This window comes from Lampetra fluviatilis, chromosome 1, assembly GCF_964198595.1.
Source record: "Lampetra fluviatilis chromosome 1, kcLamFluv1.1, whole genome shotgun sequence".
In the NCBI taxonomy this organism is placed as follows: domain Eukaryota; kingdom Metazoa; phylum Chordata; class Hyperoartia; order Petromyzontiformes; family Petromyzontidae; genus Lampetra; species Lampetra fluviatilis.
In genome coordinates this window covers 32021111-32032489 of record NC_136275.1, presented here as the reverse complement: position 1 = coordinate 32032489, position 11379 = coordinate 32021111, and the positions used below count along the sequence as shown (strand labels likewise).

The 11379-nt window shown below is 47.7% G+C and overlaps 1 protein-coding gene across 2 annotated transcripts; it reads right to left on the bottom strand.

The window, feature by feature from the left end:
• Positions 1-2169: 2169 nt before the first annotated feature.
• Positions 2170-8689, bottom strand: SMIM36 (small integral membrane protein 36). 2 transcript variants are annotated; one of them, XM_078867408.1, is made up of 4 exons: positions 8555-8689; positions 7222-7453; positions 6789-6936; positions 2170-4221 (listed from the first exon to the last, which is right to left on the bottom strand). In XM_078867408.1, the coding sequence occupies exon 4, from the start codon at positions 3726-3728 to the stop codon at positions 3330-3332; it is 399 nt and encodes a 132-aa protein (XP_078723534.1). In that variant the 5' UTR covers positions 3729-4221; positions 6789-6936; positions 7222-7453; positions 8555-8689; the 3' UTR covers positions 2170-3329. The 2 variants fall into 2 exon arrangements, with proteins under 2 accessions (XP_078723534.1, XP_078723456.1); XM_078867330.1 differs by lacking the exon at positions 8555-8689 and having other exon boundaries at positions 7222-7699.
• Positions 8690-11379: the final 2690 nt, after the last annotated feature.

The window sequence follows — 11379 nt, the reverse complement described above, 5'->3', positions numbered from 1 at the left end:
TTCTATCTACGTGCGTTTGGTGAAAAAAGCAAGAGAATAGTACTTACTTAACAGTGCCGTGGTGAGGCCTAGTCCCGTGCAGAGCCCCCGGCCTCGCCTACCCCCCCCCACCATCCCCTCGCCCGCTCTACAGTCATAGTACATAAGCTCTATAATAATAGTATCTACCGACCCTATAGTAGTAATTGCATACATTGGGGTGGGGGGGGACATCACACTTTGAAGATTGTACCTCAGTCTTGGGTTTTTTATTGTGGCATTTTTAACGCGAATGAGAATCCCCCCACTGGAGTGGCCATCTTTATTCGATGGTTAGCCAAAAGCCACTGCGACGGTGACCGGAGTTCGCGTGATGGTTTTTTGACGAGATCAGCAAGGCATTGTGGTTAATTTGTGGCAAGCACTTTGTGTGTAATGAGTGCGACCTTTTAATGTTTTCGTGCGGCAACCGGAAGCCAATGCAGCCCAGCAAGCACTTGACGGACATGGTCGGATCTTGCAGTGCCCATCGCGACACGCGAGGGTAACAGCCAAGCATCTGAACGGGAATATCGAGTGCTGTTGACTCTCAATGATGGTGTGGCACAACAGCCTGCACGGGAGGCATAACCATGATCTCAGCCTGCTCTTGGTTGCAATCTCTGCGGGTTTTGTGGGTCGTGATCGAGGCCAGAGACCTTTTGCATTCCACTGACAAGCCACAAATAGAGTTCACAGAAGGCTCGACATATGCACACCTGAATAAAATGTACTTTAAATTCAAAACATGTGTGACAAACATATCAAGAGTAGCTCGAAATGAGCAACACCATCCTAAAATAATAATAGTAATGTTACAGTACACTTGCAGTCGATGTGTTTTATTCCTTAGACGCCAGTCTTCATTGAGGGCCCTCGCCAACTTGAGTTCATCAGAGGACCAGGCAAGGAGGTCTTGCAGGTGTGAGGATTCTTCAAACCCGAGGTTGTTGTTCTCCACATCAATTGCCTGGAGCTAAGCGCCCATTCGCGTACCATAAAGCACAGCAACTCGTGAATACCGCATTCTCCTGACTGGCCAAAAATTTGGCTGGCTCAGGTTCTTGAACTGGGCAAGTGAATGTGGCCTGGATTGCTGTGGCAACCTTACCCAGCCAAGGCACCCGAGCTGCGTAGCCCACTTCGAACGGGGCCACAGGGCCAGCATTAACGGAGGCAGCTACCCACGTTAAGCTTGGGCCATCCTTGCAAACAACCACGGCAACGGTGGCATCAACACAGAGATGAGTGATCAATCGTACCTTTCGGTACATCAACTTCAGGGCCTCATTTTAGTTTTGGAATAAAAAGCTTTAAAATTCCAAATGCGATAGATTATCGTTTGGGGCCAGCTTAACGCAAGTCAAGAACATGTCCCTTGTGTTTTTATTTATTAAAGTCACTTCTCTCTCGTTGTGGAGATGTGGATAGGGTAGAAGGGATAGAGCTCACGGTTCCATGCAGCTCTAGGGACAATAAATAAGCCGTGCTGAGACATTTTTAGAATAGCCCAGCACGGCTCGGGTCTGCTTCCCCCAAGTCTACGGAAACGTAGCGTCAGAACCAACCCCGGCCACATAACCAGCCCACCGTCTCATCACGGTTGTGCCCGGGTGGATTCAAAACCATGTTGGGCGATCCACACAGCCTGAGGCGTTGCGACAACAGGCGATTGACCACAGCAGCAGCAGCAGGTGGCAACAGTTGACGCTGTCACCGCCGTCCTGACACCATTCTCTCTCGCCAACCAGCTGCGCCTGTGCCATGTGACCAGAGGTCGCAAACGGGTTTTGATTCCTTACCCGTACCCGGCCGCACCAATGTCGCAAACGGGTACCCGTACCCATACCCGGCCGGGTACGGATAGCCGGGTATCGGGTACGGGTACCCTATTGCGACCTCTGGGATGAAGCCATGTTGCAGGCGCGGGTGGGTTGATTCTAGGAACTTGAATTGTGAGAAGAGACAAGACGTTGGGAAATGAGTGACAAACGGTTACTCACCAGTGACTCACGGCCTACCCGTACCCGTACCCGGCCGCACCAGGGTCGCAAACGGGTACCCGTACCCGGCCGGGTACAGGTAGCCGGGTATCGAGTAGGGTACGGGTTTCGGGTACCCGATTGCGACCTCTGCATGTGACCTCTGCAGCCCCGCCCCACCCCCCCCCAGTGGTTTAGCAGACAACAGCGGACTCGCCTACCTGGCTGAGATGAGCTGCCCTCTTCAGCTATGAATGTACCAGGTGACCTCCAGAACATAAGCCATTACATTTTTCAACCCACCATGAGTCTAGCTCACCACAGATCGCTTCAAAGTGGCCTGTGTTCTGTTAGCTGTGATCTTCCCGACACTGTTAACCTGTCCGCTGCCTGCTATCTGTAATGATGCCGCCCCTGGCTGCTTGTGTCGCTATTCTTCCTCCTCTTCGAAACTATTGATAACTCCCTTTATAATCAAGCGATCACGCATGGATTTTACGATTAAAATTCATTCCTGCACCTACGATACCTGGATTGAGCGTTGTCTTTGAGAAGTCGCGTGATACCATGTACGCAATCGTTCTGCAGTTGTTACATGTTAAGGTTAAGGGAGTGGATAAAACTGTACAAACGAGACGTAAACACAAAAGTGAGAAATAATACAAGTAAGTTGGTAAAAATAATACAAAAACTTTGATTCCAGAATTGCAATGCAACACTGAATGTATTTACTTCTTTGCGACAATTCATTGAATTACTGGTAGGGGTGGGATGGAAAATCATTACGGGCCTACTCTCAGTACTCCATGTTCTACTCGATCTTGCATCCGAGCCTCATGTCGCCAATAACTTCAACTCCAAATGATCTCCTCTTCGCTACATCAGCGACTCCTCCACATACCTCGCTCGCCGTGCGCTTCTCTCTGCCCTTGCTGATGGCCTCTGCTCCACCTGTCCACAGCAACCCTCAAGGTCATCTCGTGACCGTGTTAGCGCAAGCTTCCTTACTATTGCAACGTTGATCTTTACAAATCAGCCCTGCATATGATGTGGACCTACATCTGCTGACGGTGCCACCTATAAACACACTCGAGGAAGACCAGGGGCCAAGCTGCCTCAAACGTCCCTCTTCAAGTCATGGCTTGAGAACCCTGGTGTGGAGTGGGTCAGGTGTTGTGAGGTACAGGGGTGGGGATTGCAATCGGATGGGATGGAGGCATCTCCAGCCGCTGATCTGCCCTTGAAGCAGACAACTTAAAGAGTATCCAATCAGGCTGCATCTCCCGTACACTCCGTGTCTCCTGTGTGGCGCGCTTCTCTTCTGCCCTGCTATATGACGGTGTTGCGACGCGTGCTCAAGACGTAGCTCCTGAAGTTCTCGGTGGTCGCGACGACGGCCAAGCTGATCGGAATCACGGGAGATGGCATCGGCCTTTTCCCCTCTTTTCCTCTCCCCTCCTCCTCCTCCTCCTCCACGTTGCCTCCATCCTCTAACTCCTCGTTCTCTCCGTCTGCCTCCTTGTCCTGCAATTTGTCTTCCATGAGGACCAGGCGAAAGCCCTGTTCTTCTGGTTCTTGCAAAGTTGAGCCACTGTAGCCACTCGGGTCCTTCCCTCGGCAGTCGTAGACGATGCAGGAGATAAGAAAGATGAGCAGCAGGATGACGTAGCTGACGATGAGGATGATGAGGTTGATGATATTGGGCTCCAAGTCCAGGAGGATCTCCATTCGGGAGACTGATGTGTCCTCTCAGGGTCGATGTCTCTCCGTTTATGTTCTCTCTGTCTCCGTTTGTGTTCTCTATGTCTCTGTTTCTGGTCTCTCTTTTTGTTTTATTCCTTTTCTCGTATTTGTGTCTCCGTCCTGCCTTCCTGGTCGGTCTCTGTGTCTTTGTTTCTAGTCCCTGTCCATTCCAGATCTCTGTGTTCCTGGTGTCTCTGTGTTTCTCTGTTTGTGTTTCTCTGTTTCCAGTCTCTGCCCTTGTCTTTGCTTTTTCCCTTCGCTCTCAGTCACTGCCTCTCTTTGCTCTTAGTCTCTCTCCATTTCTGATCGCTCCATCCCTGCTCCCTCTCTCTCTCTCTGTGTGTGTCCTGTCCTCGATCTCCCTCAGTGTCTCCACCTCCACCCGCTTCTCATTACTCGTCTTGCAGTGCAGTCACAGATATCCTCTGTTTTACCAGCAGTCGTCGCCATCTCTCCCCAGACTTGCATGAACAACACTCTGTATGTATAACGAGAGAGTCATTGTTAGTGGTGTGAGACACAGCTTCGATAATGGTTGCAAGAATTAATGTATCAAGGTGCATAATAAGTTACAGCCACTTACTCAATCCACATAGAAGTAAGACAAAGGTTGCACAGAGAAGAAGACCTGATGCAAGCAGTGATGAGAAGGAAACTGGCACTATTTGCACAAATATATAGGATGGACAGCAACAGGAGCATTAAAAGTTTGTTGTTGTTCGGAAAAATGGAAGGAACTGGAAAGAGAGGAAGACCTAACAGAGAACGGCTTGACGACGACATCACAAGAGATCGGTGCCAGAAAGAAGTGGCCACGACTTGAGCGAACTGACACAAGGCGGAGGAAAGTGGAAACTACCGACGGAATTATACAGTGGACACCTACGGGGCTATCTGCCCATGGATCATGATGATGAGGACTCAATCCACTGTTGAGCGAAAGCCTCTCCATACAATGTTGGTCATGGGGATCGTGCGACCATACTTCACCACACTGGTCAGTGCAAGTTAGTGAATGGGGGTTCCTTGGATTGAGTCAGACCTCACTCGCTACCGATGTTAGCCATGGCCAGGAATTGAACTAATCTTTCTGTATTGTTACAAATATACATATGCACGCAGAAATATGTCCATATTGACCAGCGGGGTGAATTATGATCAAACAAGCCTCATGGCGGACATGGCATGGGTAATCCTTCGTTCAGGAGGGGAATCATTTTTTTAAATAAATCATTATTTTACTTGTACCTATACATATGTAAATCTGGGTCGTTATATGTGCTTACGCATGTGTTATATTTGTGTACGTATTGCGCATATGTGTGTCTACCTGTAAATGCACATTCCCTAAAAATGTGTATCCATCTCTGGGTAAGATGACTGAGCATAGAACATTACCACGTAGAATGTGCAGACTATCTGAAAAATTAATTGTTGTCAATCTGGAGACAGAATTCAGTAAACTAATAAGGGACATAGTTGGCATTGGTGATGTGAACATAAAAAGACATAACTCTATAGTTGTGGAAAGTGGCATCCTTTCCTATCATCGAGGGACAGTTGACAGTAATTATGGTGGAGTGGAATTCTTAGCATCGCCATGAATAAAAATTGGGATTTTGGGGGTTTAAGAGTTTTATCAGATGATGTGTGTCAGCTTGGACTAAGGCTCTTAAAGCGCAAAAAAGTCAAGAGATTATTCAGGGACATGTTCCGAGGGCACCAAGAAGAAGCCACAATAGAGACGATGTAGACCAGTGGTACGAGAAAATTGCCCAACTACCAAAGGCGAGGAGGGTTCCACGCATCTCGACATTGTAATGGGTGAGAGAGGGCAAAGAGTTAAACAAAGGATAGCGTCTGCCAATTTCATATTGACGCTGAGCAGTGGACCCACGTGCCTAGAAGACGTGATAGAGATGAATATCATCAATTTTAAATAACGCAATAAGTAGAATAGGAATGGATAGCGCATTAAAAGTGGAGGTTACACAACAAACAGAGAACAAATGATCTGGACCCACAAATGACATTCTTAGGAAGAGGAGCGCGATACCAAAGGAGATACGAGATGATTTGAGATGTATACACAGACACATTCTCTCAACAAAGTTATTCAGAGCAATAGAATATGTAAAAATTTGAATTTGAGAGCCACGCATATAAATAGACAATGCATATTGACCATCCCAACCTTTGCAATGGCTATATGATCTGCAGGAAATTAGAAAATGACGCAATAGAGAATACTGTAAAGTGTGGCTCAAGATACATTTGAGCAAAACGAAAGCCACTTGCAACAAGTTGACTAAAACAACTTTAGACATTTGCCTGAGGGACACCACATGAAAGGACGTCGGAAAATGCATCTATCGGGCAGCGATTGGAGACAGATTGGCATGAGAACGATTCAATTAAGGGACAGAGTAGAGCGGATTGGAGTGCTTTTTTACTTAAATTAATCATGGAAAGCATATGCACAGACAATTAATGTGTTTTTTTATTAGGGTGTATTTAAACAGGGTGTATTTCGCACCTTTGATGAGCACGGTTGGCTACGTACGGTGCGAAAGAAGTTCAACATACATGCATATTACCCGTTCTTTTGACATGTGAATCAAAAGCATGGACATAGACAAATCAAATTAACAAAGGCTAAAGAGTCTGCATATACGCATGAATACATGCATGCCTGGAATTACAGAGAGAGAGAGAGAGACAGAGACAGAGGAAAACACATGGATCAGACAATGAGACACATCATATTGACACGTCGCGCAAATAACTAAAACTCAACAATTGTTCTTCTACCAGGTAAGGCCCACAGAGTTACGTAGCTCTTTTTCAGAAGCGACCTGAAAACAAATGACAGCTCAACGAAGTGGCTTATCACGTGGAATTGTATAGCAGCAGCCAATTACTCTTAAACGCACGTCTCTCAAGGGTTTGATGGCCGGCGGTCGAGCCTAACCACAGAAGTGGCAGCCAACGGAGAGAACGCGTCCAGAGAGCACGTCCACAGTAGACGTTAAGCGATGAGATCACCTGGGGTGCAGGAGCTAGATGGATTGTTGCATCGCAGGGCCGTGGCGAGGGATGGCGACGGCTTGGGGAGGCCTTCATCCAGCAGTGGATCGATCAAGAGTCAACGTGCGGATATGTGAGCCTTGCGCAGCGGTGGAACTCGCCAGGGCTACAGACCGGGCAACATCACCACCACCATCATCATGAGTCATGGTCGATTACTTCTGGCTATGTCATCATCATGTCCCCGATACTGCACCTCCGATTAGCGCGGTTGGCTACGTATGGTGCGAAAAAAGTTCAACGTAGATACATACACACTGGATAAACACGTTCGACTGCGGTGTGTGTGTGTGGATGCATCTCTGTATGCGCGTGTAGAAATGCAATCACACTCAAATTCTGAATCATATCTTATCTGTACTCGTGAATGTGCGTCTATATATATACGTACACGGGGTACAATCCGCTTGAACCCACATCAATGTGCTTGCTGTTCGAGCGTCTGGTCACCAGCAGCAGCAGCAGCGAGCCTCCACCGCAAACCTCCGCCCGCCGTCTTAATAGGCGCTCGCTGACAGCACGTCCAGCGCGCAGCCCAGGCATTGGCTACATGGGAGACCACGGCTTGCCTGCTTTCTCGCACTCCGCGGATGGAGATTGAGACGCAGCCGCCGACGCCGCCGCTGGAGTGGAGGGAGGCCGAGAGGTGACACGAGAGGCGTGGGGTTTCTTTTAGCTCGGGTCGCACCAGTTGGAGATTAGATCGAGGCAGCGGTCCAAATATAAACGGATCATTCGAAATGATCCCCGGGCGCAGATGCACGCGCGCGCGCACGGACGCACACAGACCGACGATTCCCACCTTACAGCCCAATTCAGTGAGGGGTGCAAGCTGCCACTCTGTTCGTGAGCACCTGCTGCCTTGTGCATTAGGGGCCGTCCATAAATGATGTCACGCGATTTTGGACGATTTTTACCCCCCCCCCCTTTGTCACACGGCGTCACAAAAAGTCAGACCCCCCCTCAAATAAGACGTCACAAATATCTGCCCTCCCCCGCAAAATAAAACATGCTTCAAATCGCTTTAAACTATTGTCATTGTAGTGCGTATTTAATGTGGCGCTGCACTCTGATAGGAGAAAACATTCCTTAAAAAGTATATTTAATTCAGTCTATATTTATTTAAAGTTGCACATTTTTACGTGACGTCAAATTTCTCAACCCCCCCCACCCCTCGTCACACATCGTCACAAATGTCTGACCCCGCCCCCCCCAGGTGCGTGACGTCATTTATGGACGGCCCCTTAAGGCTGGCGCGGTGCATGACTGTGTGATGGGGACGGCGTCACGCTCCGGCCGTCTTTGTCTCTCCGCTAGTGGTGATGATTTGCACACCTCGTTAGATACTCGACTTACGGGGGTTCAAGACATTATTTGGATAGTGCAGCGTGCTTCCAAACCTCTACACACCGTTTGGACAGTGAAGCAAAAATCCCATTGTTGCACTGTACTATGCTCCAACATCTGTGCACCCTCCCTTCACCAATCGGGACTGACCAGCCCGATGAATTATAATGGAATAATAACGCCCACGACCCTCATCTGGCATATAGTAGGGACTGTACATGAATGTTGATTGGTAAACGAGTCGAGTCAACGTGTCCAAGTGTTTACAACAAACAGTTGACGGCGCTCATCGTTGCAGGAGACACTGAGCCAACGGTGGAATTCCCACATTCTCACGACGGGGGCAGAGTGTCATCGATGCCCCCGTTAAAACTCACCGGTTAGCCACGCCTCAGTTCCAGACTGCCACGACTGAAGTCCAGCACTGCAAAAGCTGGGGGTTGGTGGACCACACAGATGTTTTGAAACTCCCTTCCCGTGGGCATAGAGTTGGGATTCTTAACTTGGGGCGCACGCACCCCTTGGAGATGCCAGATGCCCTTTCTCGGGGTGCAAGACATGGCCGCATGTTGTTCGAAGGTAAATAATGGAAACACACATTAAGCACTGGCACGTAAGTACAACTACTTTGTTTCATCAAACCTTTGTATTTATTAAACATTATACAACTGTTGTTCACGATTGAGAACCAAAGGGGTGCAAGGCTGCAGTAAAGGTTAAGAACCACTGGCATAGAGGTACCATATCCTGGCTTGCCAAGATAATGCGGTACAGCAAAGTATGAACTAATCTCCATCTGCCGTATTGGTGCAGGAGAGAGTGTTGTAGCTTGCACCCATGGGTTTTCTCCGAGTGCTCCGGTTTCCTCCCACACATATCAACACTCGTTAATTGCGTCACCATCTTAATCTACAGGGTGTTGAAAAAAGATGGACCCGATTTGAAATCGCTATATCTCTGCAACCACGAACCGCCCATGAATGAAACTCTTACCACTTGAGAGGGCGGGGCATAGAGAGAGGGCGGGGCATAGAGAGAGGGCGGGGCATAGAGAGAGGGCGGGGCATAGAGAGAGGGCGGGTCATAGAGAGAGAGGGCGGGGCATAGAGAGAGGGCGGGGCATAGAGAGAGGGCGGGGCTTAGAGTTTCAAATCATTACAGCTCGATGCCTCTCCCAGCGCACAAACAGCCCCGAGCCTCAGTCATTTGCAAGATGGCGACCCCGCAACACAAGGCGTTTTGTGTTCTGCAATTCAGTGACTGAATCCGTAATTGCGGTGCAGCGTGCGTTTCAACGGCGTTTTGGCATTGATCCGCCAATATCAAAGAGCATGGTGGCACAAAATACCGTCTTCTTAGGTTTTTTCGGTAAAGTCACGTAGGTCAAAATTAATGAAAATAAAATAAAAAAACAAAAATCACGACGTTTCGGAGGCAACACAAGTCTCCGTCATCAGGTGGGACCGTCACAGCCAGATTAGCTGCACCACTTGATGCAAAGCTTCAAATCTAGAACAAAATACCGTGTTTTTGTGCCACCTTTAGCGACTAATCTGGATGACCTCAAAAACAGAATCACGGCAGCGGTGACTTCAGTGGAAGAAGACACTTTGAGAGGCGTTTGGGACGAATTCAACTATCTTCTCGATGTTGTCCATACAGCAGGTGGAGGGCACATAGAGCATTTATAAAATGGTTAGTAAAACTTAATAACGCATTAAACCGTTTGTAACCTTTCGTGTAATTGTAACATGTTGCCATCGTGAAATATACTGCTTTGTAATTGCGTCCATCTTTTTTAAATACCCTGATTATGCACATACGCGTTTGCAGATCGTACGGTATTGTAATGCAGTTGCATGAAGGATTCTACTGTCTAAAACGTAAAAAGTATTTTCAATGTGCTATACTGGGCGTCATAACATCAACAACATGCACAGACCAGGGTGGTGAAAGATGATCAAGCAATCTAACACGACTGAGATTGTCTTGGGAGGCGTGATAATTTTATTTTTTATTTTTATATTTTATTATTTCCCCTCTACGTGACTTTACCGAAAGAACCAAGAATAAAAATAAATGAAAAACAAAAAAATGCACTCAGCAGTGAATTATGCCAAGCTCCAGACTGCTAAAAATTGCTTAAAGTACTACCTTGGTCATTATTAGGGGTCATCAGTTGCTCAAATTCCTATATATGGACTAGCATCTTATTACATCTTGGGTGGTCTTAGAGGTCACATGGGAGACTTAGACCACAACTACTTTTTCATCATGTTGAAAAATGTAACATATGATTTGTAAATGTATATAGTATCTTGCTTTTGTTTTACTTTTTTCTTAGGCTTGTATTTATATTTTGCACGTCTTGATAAAAAAAAAATCTGATCTTAAGATCTAATCTGAAGAAAGTGCACGTATCTTTGTAATTAATCACCAACGCTTGTCATGCGCATAGACAGGCCCCTGACTCATACATGTGGAATCTCCACCACTGGCTTAGAGGTCATCGTAGTTCAAACGATCCTTTGAGGAGGAAGACACGTGGTTTGATGATTCCACTGCCACTGTCCCTGCCACTTGTCGATGCTGGTGATGACGACATTCGTGATGTCATCCACTATTCCAGGGCATTGCAGCAATGTGGTTCAGGAACAAAATGCCAACGCGGACGTCTTCTGGCCACGAGAGGGCTTCAGGAGAGAGCTCGTGTAGCGTGCCTCGTCCTCCGTTAAAGGAGCGCAGACTAAAGTGGTTCACGATGCGACTCATCATCATAATGGATGGTGTGCCGCTTCTTGATGGCGACGATGATGACGATATTGGGAGAGTGCTGTACTTTGGTTGAGACCTGGGAGTTTATTGACATGAGGTCTGGCTCCGGACTGGCGCTCTAATCCCAGCCATTTCCTGATCACATCGTAATCGGATGGAAGGGGGGAAGGTGCTCTGGTTTATTTGGGTGGGGGGCGGTCAAGCGAGCTTTTGTCGTTTGACGCACACAACCAATCCTCTTTCCAGTGATTTGTGACCACGCTTAGAGTACCCGAAACATCACTCGCTGCGGTCTTTGCACCCAATCCCAATTCAATACATTTATTCCGTACCCAGTGAGTGGTGCAGGTGCTGATGGTTATGGACCCCCATTCGCAATATATCTAGACGACCAAATGACCCCGATCTCATCGAATCTAGGAAGCTA